Genomic DNA, 18,321 nt, shown 5'->3' on the forward strand with positions numbered 1-18,321 from the left:
CCCACCCCATGCCACCACCCACACACCACCCCAGCACAACAACCCACGCCACTTCCCCACCCACGACAACCCACCACCCACCTACCACCAAAACACTCACACCACCACCCACCTCTACACCACCCCCCACCCCCCACCCCCCATGCCACCCCACGCCACCCTTATTTCTGTAATAAAGCTCGTTGAGACGACTTCTAGAATCCGTCTTTTATTCAACTTCTGTTACATTTCTATGGGCAGTCCTCGACTTACGAACGGGTTACGTTCCCAAAGAGCTGTTCGAATTGGCACTTTTTGTTTACGTTAGAAACCTCTTACTGATTGCCGGTGTGGGGTGGTGGTGGGCTGAACAACACACATTCATTTTTCGATTTAAAGCTTTCGTGACTGCAGGGATTCATCTTCTTGGTTCTTTCGGTAAAGTCACGTAGAATGGAAATAATAAAATAATAAAATAAAAACATAATAAAATAATTCTCACTGAGAATAAAACATGCTAAAATAATTCTCACTGAGAATGATTTTATTATGTTTTATTTTTTTTATTTCATTATTTCCATTCTACGTGATTTTACCAAAAGAACCAAGAAGATGAACACACATTCATGTTTACGCGATTTAACCCAAAAACCTCCATCATGCATAATATTGGTGGCAAAAGCCTACATGTTAAACTAGCCGTTCGTAAGTTGGATTTGTTCGTTTCTTTCGAATTAAAGCTTTCGTGACTGCAGGGAATCATCTTCTTGGTTCTTTCAGTAAAGTCACGTAGAAGGGAAATAATAAAATAATAAAAATAAAACAATAAAATCAAATAACATTCTCACGACGTTTCGGCCACAACGCAAGCAGCCGTCCTCAGGTGAAGAACAGGTCTGTCGGAAAGACAGCATCATTCAGACGTGACTTTACCAAAAGAACCAAGAAGATTGTTCGTATCTCTCAGCTCACTGTATAATTGTACGTATGGTCAGCGTGGTCCAACGTGTTACAGTTCAATGCAAAAGGGAAGCGCTGTTGTTAAACTCATAAATAAGAAGGAACATGCATTTGTGCGTAACACAAACAGGCATCGACTTACAAATGGGTTATGTTCCCGACAGAGCCTGGATTTGTTCGTATCTCCGAACTCGACAATGAATTCACAAGAGAGGTTCTTGGGTTATATCGCCTGAATATCCCATCGCCTAATTAGTAATGGTTTCTCACGGAATCAAAATGTGCCAATTCGTTACTAGTTCAGCACTAATCGGTGTGTTGGAGAGTAATATTCTTAGGTTTTTTCGGTAAAGTCACGCGGGCAATTTATTTATTTATTTTACTTTTATTAATTTAATTTTTTTTTACCCACGTGACTTTACCGAAAAAACCTAACAATATGAATCCTTGCAGTCACGAAAGCTTCAAATCTAGAATGTTGGAGAGTAAACCCACTACATTCACCATTCGAGTATGACGTTTTGCCGGTAATTACAACCAGCTTAACAAAACTCTACTATGGATAATATTTCGTCGCTAAAGCCGACGTGTTAAATAGACATTGAATTGCACAAGCCCCAAGCCCCATGGGAAGAAAAAAAAACATTGCCCAAGCTCTGGCATCCAACGTTGATCGCGACGATAAATCCGTTGCAGGGCTCGGAGGAGGTGGCTGACGAGGTGGGGGGCAGCTACGTGCTCATGAGGGGCAACGACTACGTCCCCATGTGCCGGGGGGCTCCCCCCACCCCCTGGATCCCGTCTGGAGGTCCCCAGCAGCTCCATCTCCACGGGGAGCGCCTCCCCCCACAGCAGCAGCAGCAGCTGGGTGGGTGGGTGTGGTGCGTGCGGTCTCACAGTGTGTGTGTCTTTGTCTTTGTATCTGTTTGTGTGTGACTCTGTGTGTGTCTGTCTCTCTGAGACTGGAGCGTGCCACTAAGAGGTGGGGCCTTACCATCAGCCCCACCAAAACTAAGCACCTGCCTGGGTATTTTGTACCATCGGACACTCCACCCACACAACTCCCAATCGGTGATGGGGCAGTTGTGGAGAGAGTGGAGAGTTTCCCATACCTGGGCAGTGTGCTCATGACCGGCTCCGGTTTAGCAGCAGAGGTCTCACTCCGAATCAATCGAGCGGCAACATCTTTTCATCGGTTGCGTAACGCTGCGTGGAATCTACCTGGTCTGTTGCTCCGCACGAGGCTTCAGGTCTTCTCGGCCACGGTCATTCCCTCCTTTCTCTATGCTTGTGAAATGTGAACCCCTTTAAAGAAAGATCTGCGACAGTTACAACATTCATGCTGGCCTGCCTACAATTCATCCTGGGTTTAACCCGTTTTGGATTTCGTGAGGAGTGCACATATACCTGAAATATCTGAACTCTGTCTCATTAGTGAGCTCCTCTGGTAAGCGAGGCTTAATTTCGCCGAGTTATTGAGCTCACGTGCCCAGCCACCGCATGCCCAATCAGCTTCCGTTTGTCCAGATAGCGGGGTGGTGAATGGGCACGGATTGACTGATGCGGTACAGGAGGACGTGGAGCTGAGTGGACTTGCTGATGACTGGTACCGGCGGTGTCAAGATCTGCCTCTATAGAGGAGGCTCGTGAAGGATGGTACCGGGCAGTTGGCAGTCACCCTCCAATAACAGCGGAGGGAAAATGAACGATGCTCACAACAACGAGCGGAGCGCCGGGCAGCTAAAACGCCACAAATTTGTACAGTGGGGAGCACAGCTGTTACATCTGCCAGTCATCTCAGGCAGTCAACTCATAACACCTGGGTCTGTCTCATGACTTCCTCAGACTGCACCTAGCCTGGCACAAGCGCTGTGGTGATGTGACCACCACTCATTGGCGAATGACGGCTGTCGTCCATGCCTCTGTGTGTGACCCTATCTATGTTCGTGCCATGCCTCTGTGTGTGACGGTGTCTCTGCGTGTTTCTGTGTCTCTGTGTTGCACCGTTTTGTGTGCGCCTGTGTCTCTGATCGTGTCTCTGACCGTGTCTCTGTGTCTTACCGTGTCTGTGTGTTCCCATGTCTCTGTGTGTGTCCGTGTCTCTGTGTGTGTCCGTGTCTCTGTGTCTTACCGTGTCTTTAAGTGTGTCCTTGTCTCTGTGTGGTCCCGTGTCTCTATGCCTAAGCGTGTCTCTGTGTGTGCCCGTGTCTCTATGCCTAAGCGTGTCTCTGTGTGTGACGATGTCTATATGCCTAAGCGTGTCTCTGTGTGTGCCCGTGTCTCCGCATAGCCGTGGTGGATCTGGTCCCAGGGATGATGTCTCTGTGGAAGCCACCATCCGTGTCTCTGTCTCCCCCGCCGATCAACCGCGACCTGAAGCCGATGCGGTCCGGTAAGACGCTTGGCGACTCACCGGTTTCATTACCAACGACGGCAGCCACACCACACTCACCCACCCACTCACCCACCCACTCACCCACCCACCCACCCACCCACTCACCCAGCCACTCACCCAGCCACTCACCCACCCACCCACTTACTCACCCACTCACTCACCCCACCCACCTACTCACCCACCCACTCACCCACCCACTCACCCACCCAACCACCCACCCAGCCACTCACCCACCCAGCCACTCACCCACCCACCCACTCAACCAGCCACCCACCCACCCAAGCACCCACCCACCCACCCACTCACCCACTCACCCACCCACCCACTCACCCACCCAGCCACTCACCCACCCAGCCACCCACCCACCCACCCACTCACCCACCCACCCACCCACTCACCCACCCACCCACCCAGCCACCCACTCATCCACCCACCCACTCACCCACCCACTCACTCACCCACCCACCCACTTACCCACCCACTCACCCAGCCACTCATCTACCCACCCACTCACCCACCCACCCAGCCACCCACTCACCCACTCACCCACCCACTCACTCACCCACTCACCCACCCACTCACCCACCAACACACCCACTCACCCACCCACCCACCCACTCACCCACCCACTCACCCACCCACTCACCCACCCACCCACTCACCCACCCAGCCACTCACCCACCCACCCACTCAGCCAGCCACTCACCCACCCACTCACCCACCCACCCACCCACTCACCCACTCAGCCAGCCACTCACCCACCCACTCACTCACTCACCCACCCACCCACTCACTCACTCACTCACCCACCCACTCACCCACCCACTCACCCACCCACTCACCCACCTACCCACTCACCCACCCAGCCACTCACCCACCCACTCAGCCAGCCACTCACCCACCCACCCACCCACTCACCCACTCAGCCAGCCACTCACCCACCCACTCACCCACCCACTCACCCACCCACTTACCCACCCACTCACCCACCCACTCACCCACCCACTCACCCATCCAGCCACTTACCCACCCAGCCACTCACCCAGCCACTCACTCACCCACCCACTCACCCACCCACTCACCCACCCACTCACCCACCCACTCACCCACTCACCCACCCACCCACTCACCCACCCACCCACCCACCCACCCACTCACCCACCCACCCACTCACCCACTCACTCACCCACCCACCCACCCACTCACCCACTCACTCACCCAGCCACTCACAATCTCACCCACTCACTCACCCACTCACCCACTCACCCAGCCACTCACCCACCCACCCACTCAGCCAGCCACTCACCCACCCACCCACCCACTCACCCACCCACCCACCCACTCACCCACTCAGCCACCCACTCACCCACCCACCCACTCACTCACCCACCCACCCACTCACTCACTCACTCACCCACCCACCCACCCACCCACCCACCCACCCACCCACCCACCCACCCACTCACCCACCCAGCCACTCACCCACCCACCCACTCACCCAGCCACTCACCCACCCACTCACCCACCCACTCACCCACCCACTCACCCACCTACCCACTCACCCACCCAGCCACTCACCCACCCACCCACTCACCCAGCCACTCACTCACCCACCCACTCACCCACCCACCCACCCACTCACCCACTCACCCACCCACTCACCCACCCACTCACCCACCCACTTACCCCACCCACTCACCCACCCACTCACCCACCCACCTACCCACCCATTCACCCACCCACTCACCCACCCACTCACCCACTCACCCACCCACCCACTCACCCACCCACCCACCCACCCACCCACCCACTCACCCACCCACCCACCCACTCACCCACTCACTCACTCACCCACTCACTCACCCACCCACCCACTCACCCACTCACTCAACCAGCCACTCACAATCTCACCCACCCACTCACTCACCCACTCACCCACCCACCCACTCACCTACCCACTAACCCACCCACTCACCTACTCACACACCCACTCACCCACCCACCCACTCACCCAGCCACCCACCCACTCACTCACCCACTCACCCACCCACTCACCCACCCACTCACCCACTCACCCACCCACCCACCCACCCACTCACCCACCCACCCACCCACTCACCCACCCACTCACCTACTCAGCACCCAAGCCACTTCGTTGCGCTATGGTTTGTGGGCAGGTCGCTTCTGAAAGAAAGCTCCCTAGCTCAGTGGGCTTTAAGCTGGTAACGTGAAAAATGGTTTAGCTTGTGAAGAGTTTTTACGCAGATTCTGATATGAAAACTCGCTTTAACACGGTGGCATAAACCCAAGACGTCAATCAGAGGCATCTCAGTAACAATTTTCATGAAGTAGCCTTTAGCATTGAAGTCTATGGGAGCCTTTAACATTGAAGTCTATGGGAGGATTTAACATTGAAGTCAATGGGAGCCTTTAACATTGCAGTCTATGGGAGGATTTAACATTGAAGTCTATGGGAGCCTTTAACATTGAAGTCTATGGGAGGATTCAACATTGAAGTGTATGGGAACCTTTAACATTAAAGTCTATGGGAGCCTTTAACATTGGAGTCTATGGGCGCCTTTAACATTGGAGTCTATGGGAGCATTTAACATTGCAGTCTATGGGAGCCTTTAACATTGAAGTCTTGCCCCAACAGTCTCGGCGAGGCTACATGGCGGTGGGGTACCTTTATCTTTGTGTGTGTGGGCAGGGGGGCAGACGCGGAGTGGAGGAGCCTCCCCCGGGCCTCAGGCGGAAGCTCCGTGGAGCTCACCGAGGTGCGGACCGTGAGCCTGGCACAGCCACTCGGCACCATCACCAACATCACCAACATCATCACCAACATCATCATCAACAACGTCACCAACATCACTATCATCACTATCATCACTATCATCAATATCATCACCAACAGCACCAACATCACCATCACTGACATAACCATCATCACCGTCATCACCAACATTACCAACATCACCATCACCACCACCATCATCACCAACATCACCAACATCACCATCATCACCATCATCACTATCACCACCAACATCACCAACATCATCACCAACATCACCATCATCACCATCATCACTATCACCAACATCATCATTACCAACATCACCATCATCACCAACATCACCATCATCACCAACATCACCACCATCATCACCAACATCACCATCATCACCAACATCACCATCAACACCAACATCACCAACATCACCATCATCACCATCAACACCAACATCAACATCATCACCACCATCACCACCATCACCACCATCATCATCATCATCACCAACATCACCAACATCACTGTCATCACCAACATCACCATCACCACCAACATCACCATCACCACCACCATTACCATCATCGCCACCATCACCACCATCACCACCATCATCACCATCATCACCAACATCACCACCATCATCACCATCATCACCAACACCACCAACATCACCATCATCACCGACATCACCGACATCACCGACATCACCATCATCACCAACATCACCACCATCATCACCAACATCACCAACATCACTATCACCATCACCGCCATCACCTCCATCATCATCATCACCACCATCGCCATCACTATCGCCATGATCGCCAGCACCATCACCATCATCATGCTGTACCAACACCATCACCACCACCATCATCACCACTATCATCATCGCCACCTACTGGCAGCAGACTGATGCTAGACCATCAAGATGATTAAGATGATTATGACAGCAACACCTCGATATACGAAGTCGATGCGTTCCTGGAGTTTCGTTTGTATATCGAAGCTTTGTAAAGTGAATAACTTGTGACAGCATTGATTATGTCGTTGCCAGCCTTCGTAACTTACCATTTAACATGACAAACACTTGATACTGGTAGGAACCTCCTGGTTACACCAGCCCACAGGGGATTATTGTGTCCGTCGTGCATCCAAAAATGGGAGGGGTGGGGTTGGGTGGAGAGGGGAGGGTGGGGAGGGAGGTGCTGGGTGGGGAGGGTGGGGAGGGGAGGGTGGGGAGGGGCTGGGTGGGGAGGGTGGGGAGGGGCTGGGTGGGGAGGGTGGGGAGGGGCTAGGCGGGGAGGGTGGGTGGGGAGGGGCTGGGTGGGGGTGGGAGGGGTGGGGCTGGGTGGGGAGGGGCTGGTCACCCCGTGGTGCCCTTATAAAACTCAACGTTTAGCCTCCTCACGCCGGCTTGTGCCCGTCCCCACAGTCGGCAATATTTGCGGAATACACCACGCCGCCGTTGACCCTGGCCATTGACCGAGCAACCCAACGTTCCTACCAGCTCCCATAGACTTAAATGTTAAATACTCCCATAGACTTCAATGTTAAAGGCTCCCATAGACTTCAATGTTAAAGGCTCCCATAGACTTCAATGTTAAATGTTCCCATAGACTTCAATGTTAAATCCTCCCATACACTTCAATGGTAAAGGCTCCCGTAGACTTAAATGCTAAAGGCTCCCATAGACTTCAATGTTAAAGGTTCCCATAGACTTCAATGTTAAATCCTCCCATATACTTCAATGTTAAAGGCTTCCATAGACTTCAATGTTAAAGGATCCCATAGACTTCAATGTTAAAGGTTCCCATAGACTTCAATGTTAAATCCTCCCATATACGTCAATGTTAAAGGCTCCCATAGACTTAAATGCTAAATGCTCCCATAGACTTCAATGTTAAAGGCTCCCATAGACTTCAATGTTAAAGTCTCCCATAGACTTCAATGTTAAAGTCTTCCCTAGACTTCAATGTTAAAGTCTCCCATAGACTTCAATGTTAAAGACTCCCATAGACTTCAATGTTAAAGTCTCCCATAGACTTCAATGTTAAACTCCGATTGACTTCAATGTTAAAGGCTCCCATAGACTTCAATGTTAAAGTCTCCCATAGACTCTAATGTTAAAAGCTGCCATAGACGTCAATGTTAAAGGCTCCCATATACTTCAATGTTAAAGGTTCCCATAGACTTCAATGCTAAAGGCTCCCATAGACTACAATGTTAAAGGCTCCCATAGACTTCAATGTTAAAGGTCCCCATAGACTTCAATGTTAAAGGCTCACATAGACTGCAATGTTAAAGGCTCCCATAGACTGCGATGTTAAAGGCTCCCATAGACTGCAATGTTAAATTCTCCCATAGACTTCAATGGTAAAGGCTCCCATAGACTTCAATGTTAAAAGCTCCCATAGACTTCAATGTCAAATCCTCCCATCGAATTTAAGAGCTACATCGCTCAGTGAGCTTTACCTGCTAAAGTAAAAACAAGTTTAGTTTTAAAGAGTTTATAGTTTCGTATAAATCCACAATTCGTTACAACTGAAACTTGGTACATCCAACATTGGCAGTGGTGAGTGTTGCTGTGTTACGTGAGGCATTAACTCACTGGCATTGCCCCTCGTCCGCTACAACCTCGCTCCTGCTGCTACTACTGCTGCTCCTGCTGCTGCTTCTGCTCCTGCTGCTGCTACTGCTCCTGCTGCTGCTGCTCCTGCTTCTGCTCCTGCTGCTGCTGCTCCTGCTGCTGCTGCTACTGCTCCTGCTGCTGCTGCTCCTGCTGCTGCTCCGGCTGCTGCTGCTCCTGCTGCTGCTGCTACTGCTCCTGCTGCTGCTGCTCCTGCTGCTGCTGCTCCGGCTGCTGCTGCTACTGCTGCTGCTGCTCCTGCTGCTGCTGCTACTACTACTACTGCTGCTGCTGCTCCTGCTGCTGCTGCTCCTGCTGCTGCTCCTGCTGCTGCTGCTCCTGCTGCTGCTGCTGCTGCTGCTCTGCTGCTGCTGCTCCTGCTACTACTGCTGCTCCTGCTGCTGCTGCTCCTGCTGCTGCTGCTGCTGCTCCTGCTGCTGCTGCTCCTGCTGCTGCTGCTACTGCTCCTGCTGCTGCTGCTCCTGCTGCTGCTGCTCCTGCTGCTGCTGCTCCGGCTGCTGCTGCTCCTGCTGCTGCTGCTACTACTACTACTGCTGCTGCTGCTCCTGCTGCTGCTGCTCCTGCTGCTGCTCCTGCTGCTGCTCCTGCTGCTGCTGCTCCTGCTGCTGCTGCTGCTCCTGCTGCTGCTGCTGCTCCTGCTGCCGCTGCTGCTACTACTACTGCTGCTCCTGCTGCTGCTGCTCCTGCTGCTGCTGCTGCTGCTCCTGCTGCTGCTGCTGCTGCTCCTGCTGCTCCTGCTGCTGCTCCTGCTGCTCCTCCTGCTGCTGCTCCTGCTGCTGCTGCTGCTCCTGCTGCTCCTGCTGCTCCTGCTGCTGCTCCTGCTGCTGCTGCTACTGCTGCTCCTGCTGCTGCTCCTGCTGCTGCTGCTGCTCCTGCTGCTGCTCCTGCTGCTGCTGCTGCTCCTGCTGCTGCTACTGCTGCTGCTGCTCCTGCTCCTGCTCCGGCTGCTGCTGCTCCTGCTGCTGCTGCTCCTGCTACTACTGCTGCTGCTGCCTCTTGATGGGACGCATCTCCCGCTACAGGAGCTCCGAGCCCGCTGAGACCCAGACGCCCTGGGACACCGAGAAAGACGGATACATCCCCATGGTAATGACGCAGCCGTCACTGTGGTGATGGTGGTGATGGTATTAGTGATGGTGGTGTTGGTGGTGGTATTAGTGATGGTGGTGTTGGTGGTTGTGGTATTGGTGGTATTGGGTGGGTGGGTGGGTGAGTGGGTGGGTGGGTGAGTGAGTGGGTGGGTGGGTGGGTGAGTGGGTGGGTGGGTGAGTGGGTGGTGGGTGGGTGGGTGGGTGGGTGAGTGGGTGGTGGGTGGGTGGGTGGTGAGTGGGTGGGTGGGGTGGGTGGGTGGGTGGGTGAGTGGGGTGGGTGGGTGAGTGGGTGGGTGGGTGGTGGTGAGTGGGTGGGTGGGTGGGTGAGTGAGTGAGTGGGTGGGTGAGTGGGTGGGTGGGTGGGTGGGTGAGTGGGTGGGTGGGTGGGTGAGTGAGTGGGTGAGTGGGTGAGTGAGTGGGTGAGTGGGTGGGTGGGTGAGTGAGTGGGTGGGTGGATGGGTTAGTGAGTGGGTGGGTGGGTGGGTGAGTGGGTTGGTGAGTGGGTGGGTGGGTGGGTGAGTGGGTGGGTGGGTGGGTGGTTGGGTGAGTGAGTGGGTGGGTGGGTAGGTGAGTGGGTGGGTGGGTGGTCGAGTGAGTGAGTGGGTGGGTGAGTGAGTGAGTGGGTGAGTGAGTGGGTAAGTGAGTGAGTGGGTGGGTGAATGGGTGAGTGAGTGGCTTGGCCAGTGAGTGCGTGGCTGAGTGAGTGACCTTGGAGTGCACCTAGCCTGGCACAGGCGCCGTGGTAAAATCAACGCCAGACGGTGGCGAACGGTGGCTGTCGTTGTTGTTGTAGAGCCGGCTAGCAGCACTTGCCCCTACAGTGTGTGAAGGCTACACGGGATGGGATCTGTGTCTCTGTAGAGCCGCATGGTGACTGTCGCCACACGCGTCAACTACCTGGACGTGGACGTGGAGGCTCGGGGGATTACACACGCACCGGTGACCCATCACTCACCAACATCACTAACACCATCACTAACATCACTACCTTCACTACCACCATCACTACCATCACTACCATCACTAGCATCATCACTACCATCACTAACATCACTAGCATCACTAGCACCGGTGACCCATCACTCACTAGCACCATCACTAACATCACTCACTAACATCACTCACTCACATCACTACCATCACTCACTCACATCACTCACTCACTAGCACCATCACTAGCACCATCACTCACTAGCACCATCACTAACATCACTCACTAACATCACTAGCACCGGTGACCCATCACTACCACCATCACTAACATCACTAGCACCATCAGTAACATCACTCACTAACATCACTCACTCACATCACTCACTCACATCACTAACATCACTAGCACCGGTGACCCATCACTAGCACCATCACTCACTAACATCACTCACTGACATCACTCACTAACATCACTCACCAACATCACTCACCAACATCACTCACTCACATCACTAGCATCACTACCATCATCACTACCATCACTCACTATCATCACTAGCACCGGTGACCCATCACTAGCACCATCACTCACTAACATCACTCACTAACATCACTCACTAACATCACTACCATCACTCTCACATCACTAGCACCGGTGACCCATCACTCACTCGCATCACTACCATCACTAACATCATCACTCACTCACATCACTCACTAACATCACTAGCATCACTCACATCACTAGCACCGGTGACCCATCACTCACTAACATCACTAACACCATCACTAACATCACTAACATCACTACCTTCACTAGCACCATCACTACCATCACTAACATCACTAGCATCACTAGCACCAGTGACCCATCACTCACTCACATCACTCACCAACATCATTCACTCACTAACATCACTCACTAGCATCAACTACCATCACTAACATCACTCACTACCATCACTAACATCACTCACTAGCATCACTAACATCACTAGCACCGGTGACCCATCACTCACTCACATCACTAGCATCACTCACTAACATCACTAGCATAACTAACATCACTAGCACCATCACTAGCACCATCACTCACTCACATCACTCACTCACATCACTAACATTACTAGCATCACTCACTAACATCACTCACTACCATCACTAACACCATCACTAACATCACTAGCACCATCACTAGCATCACTAGCATCACTCACTAGCATCACTAACATCACTCACTCACATCACTAGCATCACTCACTCACATCACTCACACCATCACTCACTACCATCACTAGCACTACCTGACCACCCTTACCACCCTCACCCTCACATCTTCCTAACCACCCTCACCACCCTCACCTCCTCCTCACCCCCTCACCTCACCCTCACCACCCTCACCACCCTCACCTCCTCCTCACCACCCTCACCACCCTCACCCTCTCTCCTCACCCTCACCTCCTCACCACCCTCAACACCCTCACCCTCACCCCCTCACCTCACCCTCACCACCCTCACCTCCCCCTCACCCCCCTCCTCACCCCCTCACCTCCTCACCACCCTCACCACCCTCACCACCCTCCCCCCCCCCGCCCCCCAGGTGGGGGTGCTGCCCCCCTCCCCCCCGTCCCCGCTGGCGCTGTGCCGGGTGGACTACGTGACGGTGGACCACGAGCGCACGCTCGCCCTGCAGAGCACCCGTCACGAGTGGAGGCACGCGCGGGACGCCCTCTGAGGATCCACCTCATAGTCCACCACCAGCAGCAGGGTGGACAATCACAGTCACCTCCTAGTCCACCAGCAGCAGCAGGGTGGACAATCACAGTCACCCACTCACCACCAGCAGGGTGTATGTGTGTTTCAACTTGTGTGTGTGTGTATGTTTCACCTTCTGTGTGTGTGTGTTTCAACTTGTGTGTGTGTGAGTGTGTGAGTGTTTTAACTTGTGTGTGTATATATGTGTGTGTGTGAGTGTATGTTTCAACTTGTGTGTGAGTGTTTCACCTTGTGTGTGTGAGTGTTTCAACTTGTGTGTGTGTTTCAACTTGTGTGTGTGTGAGTGTTTCACCTTGTGTGTGTGAGTGTTTCAACTTGTGTGTGTGTGTGTATGTTTCACCTTGTGTGTGTGTGTTTCAACTTGTGTGTGTGTGAGTGTTTCACCTTGTGTGTGTGTGAGGGTTTCAACTTGTGAGTGTGAGCGGTAGTGTAGCGGTTAGCGCTATGAACCTGGCAACCCGAGTTCGATTCCCGTGCACGGACAACACCGGCGACGATTATCGTGGGTCTCCCCTAGGTCGACTCAGCCTCAGATGAGTACCTGGTGTAGCAGTGTGTAAACATCGCTACTCGGTGCTCGCTAACAGCACTTGCCCAACAGCCTGCGGAGGCTACACGGGGGGTCTTTGTCTTTGTGAGTGCGAGTCTATGGACCGGTGTTGTCTGGACCTCTGTAGAATCCAGGAGGTTCTGAGGACCCGTTCTGACCCCAGTAACCAGGTGGGGTGGACAGTCCACGACTCAAGGTAGGAGACGACAAAATAACGAAGGGGTGTGTGGGAGCGTGGAGGTGAGGTATGGGAAGTCATGAGTCCCTGGCCACTTTGGGCTCGCTTGCTCAACAACGGGAAGCGAGAAATGGTGGTGGTGGTGGTGATGGTGGTTGCTTGCGTCCCTACCGAAGACGGACATCATTGGAGGGATGCAGGCAAGGCCGATGAGTCAGATGGCTTCTATTACCTGTCCCAGGTGCTGGCTAAAGTGGCCCCTTGGGATAGGTTCCAATCAAGAACATCTGCTGGACTAGATAGTGATGGAACAGCAGATGCGGGCCCATGTCCTTGACACCAGGACCTGCCGTGGACTTGATCTGCCCACTGACCATGAGCTTGGTAAGTTGTGCCTGCCATTCCTCCACTGCGGTGGTGGGTGTCCATCTAGGACCCCATTCAAACCCACAATAGCCTCGACACATCTTTCACCACCTAGTTGGAGATGCTTTTCGAGACGGTGTGATGAGAAGTTTAATCGAGTACGGCAAATACAACTGGAGGCTCATCGATGCCTGGGTGCAGTCAAGGGATGGCTTCCTATTGGTCAACCAAGTTACATATGCTGATGATCTCAGAATTGCTATCATCAAATACTCCACCCCCCCTCAACCCCCCATGAGTGACGGGGCAGTTGTGGAAATAGTGGAGGATTTACACTATGAGACATCTCCTTTACCAGTGGCAAAATATAGTAGTAGGTTTTTACCCTTTCAACTGGTACAAAAACTGACACCTTTATACAAGGCATCATTAGTATGCCTTTTGGCGTCATCTGGTCCAACACCAATGGAGACTAGGCTCTAAGAAAAGCTGTCTCGGGTGTGGACCAATCAACTTCAAGGACAGTGCATACATTATCATCATCATCAGAGTTGTTTCTTTTTGTTTGCATTTTGACTGCTTGTGTTGTGGTTATTGCAAACATGATGCCTTGTATAAAGGTGTCAGTTTTTGTACCAGTTGAAAGGGTAAACACCTATTACAATAGTGGAGGAGTTTGCAGACTTGGGAAGTGTGCTTATGACCAGCTCCAGTTTCGCAATGGAGGTCTTACTCCAAATCGGTCAAGTAGCATCTTTTCATCAGCTGCGTAACGCTGTGGTGGAAGCTACCTGGAAGTAATACTCCACACAAAGCTCACAGTCATGCCCTCGTTTCTCGATGTTTGCGAAAAGTGGAACCCTTTGCAGGGCCATCTGTGCCTGTTTGAATTGTTGAGGCTGGCTTGCCTATGATCCATCCAGGGTTTAACCAGATAGGATTGTAGTGTGAGGAGCTCACAGATCCTTAAGCGATCTGGACATGGTCCCATTGGTGAGCTCTAGCACGTGATGCTACGTTGGCAGGGTACGGGTAGGGTATGGGTACGGCCGGGTACGGGTACCCGTTTGCGACCCAGGTGCGGCCGGGTACGGGTAAGGAATCAAAACCCGTTTGCGACCTCTGCCTCAAAGTGCACCTAGCCTGGCACAGGTGCCGCGATGACGTTGCCGCCACTTAGTGACGAATGGCGGCTGCTGTTATTGTGTGGATCTGCACTCCTTTGCCGGCCTTCACAGGTGCTGTTCGCCACGCGGCACTCACCCCATCAGCTTGTGGAGGCTATAGAATGTGTAAATAATTTTGACCACTTGATTGTTTGACGTTGATTAATGTTGAATGTTGCGTTTTCATCATTGCAGTAGACCCTCGATTATCTGCGTGCCGTTGATCCAGTTTGCGAATGAAGCGGGCACCAGAGATTTTGACTTAAATTCATAGTTGATGATTTTCCCTGAAGCACAAATTCATTGTCTAGAAACAAACTCTTTGGTTCACCCACTCAGCCACTCCCCCCTCCCACTCTCTCACTGACCCACTCTCCCATTCACCCACTCTCCCACTCACCCACTCTCCCACTCACCCACTCTCCCACTCTCCTACTCTCTCACTCTCCCATCCACTCTCCCACTCACTTTCCCACACCCACTCTCCCACTCACCCACTCAGCCACTCACCCACTCTTCCACTCACCCACTCTCTCACTCTCCCACTCACCCACTCTTCCACTCACCCACTCTCTCACTCTCCCACTCACCCACTCTTCCACTCACCCACTCTCTCACTCTCCCACTCACCCACTCTTCCACTCACCCACTCTCTCACTCTCCCACTCACCCACTCAGCCACTCTCCCACTCACCCACTCTCCCACTCACCCACTCTCCCACTCACCCACTCAGCCACTCTCCCACTCACCCCCCCTCCCACTCTCTCACTGACCCACTCTCCCATTCACCCACTCTCCCACTCACCCACTCAGCCACTCTCCCACTCACCCCCCCTCCCACTCTCTCACTGACCCACTCTCCCACTCACCCACTCTCCCACTCACCCACTCAGCCACTCTCCCACTCACCCCCCCTCCCACTCTCTCACTGACCCACTCTCCCATTCACACTCACTCTCCTACTCTCTCACTCTCCCACTCACCCACTCACCCACTCTCCCACTCACCCACTCAGCCACTCTCCCACTCACCCCCCCTCCCACTCTCTCACTGACCCACTCTCCCACTCACCCACTCTCCCACTCACCCACTCAGCCACTCTCCCACTCACCCCCCCTCCCACTCTCTCACTGACCCACTCTCCCACTCACCCACTCTCCCACTCACCCACTCAGCCACTCTCCCACTCACCCCCCCTCCCACTCTCTCACTGACCCACTCTCCCACTCACCCACTCTCCCACTCACCCACTCAGCCACTCTCCCACTCACCCCCCCTCCCACTCTCTCACTGACCCACTCTCCCATTCACACTCACTCTCCTACTCTCTCACTCTCCCACTCACCCACTCACCCACTCTCCCACTCACCCACTCAGCCACTCTCCCACTCACCCCCCCTCCCACTCTCTCACTGACCCACTCTCCCACTCACCCACTCTCCCACTCACCCACTCAGCCACTCTCCCACTCACCCCCCCTCCCACTCTCTCACTGACCCACTCTCCCACTCACCCACTCTCCCACTCACCCACTCAGCCACTCTCCCACTCACCCCCCCTCCCACTCTCTCACTGACCCACTCTCCCACTCACCCACTCTCCCACTCACCCACTCAGCCACTCTCCCACTCACCCCCCCTCCCACTCTCTCACTGACCCACTCTCCCATTCACACTCACTCTCCTACTCTCTCACTCTCCCACTCACCCACTCACCCACTCTCCCACTCACCCCCCCTCCCACTCTCTCACTGACCCACTCTCCCATTCACACTCACTCTCCTACTCTCTCACTCTCCCACTCACTTTCCCACACCCATTCTCCCACTCACCCACTCAGCCACTCTCCCACTCACCCACTCTCTCACTCTCCCACTCACCCACTCAGCCACTCTCCCACTCACCCCCCCCTCCCACTCTCTCACTGACCCACTCTCCCACTCACCCACTCTCCCACTCACCCACTCAGCCACTCTCCCACTCACCCCCCTCCCACTCTCTCACTGACCCACTCTCCCACTCACCCACTCTCCCACTCACTCTCTCACTCACTCACCCACTCTCCCACTCACCCACTATCTCACTCTCCCACTCATCCACACACCCACTCACCCACTCACCTACTCACCCCCCTCCCACTCACCCACTCTCCCATTCACACTCCCCACTCGCTCTCCGACTCGCCCACTCTCCTGCTCACCTGCGAGTGAGCTGAAACAATCGCAGTTGGCGGGTCGTCAAACGCTTCTGGATATGTTATGAACTTATTTTGCACCGTACGTAGCCAATTGTGCTCATTCAGCCTGTGGCTGTGTTTGGTGATGGAGGGTACCACGACAAAAACGTGTCCACATCGTTACGCGAACCCCCACTTGTTACCGGTGATTTTTATGTTTCTATTAATTGTTTTGGTAAGAGAATATGTGCGTGTGTTTAACACGATTTCTAATACGATCGTTTATGTGAAATGTGAAATGTGCTTCATTAAAATTCTCACTAAGATGATGATGGCTGACGTCTCGTTTTCATACCGCCGTGGATACGCGAGTTTTAGAATCGGAATCTGCGTCGCGACTTAACTAACGAACCTTGTTATTTCTAGATTTGAAGCTTTCGTGACTGCAAGGATTCATATTCTTAGGTTTTTTCGGTAAAGTCATATAGGTAAAACATCAAAAACGTCGTGATTTTTATTTTATTTTCATTAATTTTGATGTTTTACCTACGTGACTTTACCGAAAAAACCTAAGAATATGAACCTTGTTATTTTACCAGGTGAATGCCCACTGAGGCATCGAGCTCTTTTACTGGTAGGAACCACCGGGTTTCACCAGCCCACAGGGGATTATTGTGTCCGTCCGTCGTGCATCCAAAAATGGGAGGGTTGGGGCTGGATGGAGAGGGGAGGGTGTGGAGGGGCTGGGTGGTGAGGGTGGGGCTGGGTGGGGAGGAGCTGGGTGGGGAGGGGCTGGGTGGTGAGGGTGGGGCTGGGTGGTGAGGGGAGGGGCTGGGTGGGGGGTGGGAGGGGAGGGGCTGGGTGGAGAGGGGAGGGGCTGGGTGGGGGGTGGGAGGGGTGGGGCTGGGTGGAGAGGGAGGGGCTGGGTGGGGGGTGGGAGGGGTGGGGCTGGGTGGGGGGGGGCTGGGTGGGGGGTGGGAGGGGTGGGGCTGGGTGGGGAGGGTGGAGCTGGGTGGGGGGTGGGAGGGGTGGGGCTGGGTGGGGAGGGGCTGGGTGGGGAGGGGTTGGGTGGGGAGGGTGGGGCTGGGTGGGGGGTGGGAGGGGTGGGGCTGGGTGGAGAGGGGAGGGGCTGGGTGGAGAGGGTGGGGCTGGGTGGGGGGTGGGAGGGGTGGGGCTGGGTGGGGAGGGGCTGGGTGGGGAGGGGCTGGGTGGGGAAGGGTTGGATGGGGAGGGTGGGGCTGGGTGAGGAGGGGCTGGGTGGGGAGGGTGGAGCTGGGTGGGGGGTGGGAGGGGTGGGGCTGGGTGGG

The 18,321-nt window shown here is 54.1% G+C and overlaps 1 protein-coding gene across 2 annotated transcripts in view; it reads left to right on the forward strand.

Moving 5' to 3' along the window:
- LOC133339617 (GRB2-associated-binding protein 2-like) overlaps positions 1-15,224 on the forward strand; it is a 45,692-nt gene extending 30,468 nt beyond the window's left edge. Inside the window, exons 3-8 of one of the 2 annotated variants that reach the window (XM_061547748.1) lie at positions 1,636-1,807; positions 3,230-3,331; positions 6,045-6,111; positions 9,801-9,864; positions 10,731-10,808; positions 12,403-15,224. In XM_061547748.1, coding sequence (XP_061403732.1) covers positions 1,636-1,807; positions 3,230-3,331; positions 6,045-6,111; positions 9,801-9,864; positions 10,731-10,808; positions 12,403-12,537 — 618 coding nt within the window. In that variant the 3' untranslated portion in view covers positions 12,538-15,224. Of the gene's footprint in view, positions 1-1,635; positions 1,808-3,229; positions 3,332-6,044; positions 6,112-9,800; positions 9,865-10,730; positions 10,809-12,402 lie in introns of those variants that run through there. The other variant, XR_009754753.1, reaches the window with a different exon arrangement.
- The last annotated feature ends 3,097 nt before the right edge of the window (positions 15,225-18,321 follow it).

Source organism: Lethenteron reissneri, unplaced genomic scaffold (assembly GCF_015708825.2).
Source record: "Lethenteron reissneri isolate LAM-NWPU_2019-01 unplaced genomic scaffold, ASM1570882v1 scaffold_1937, whole genome shotgun sequence".
NCBI classification, from domain to species: Eukaryota; Metazoa; Chordata; class Hyperoartia; order Petromyzontiformes; family Petromyzontidae; genus Lethenteron; species Lethenteron reissneri.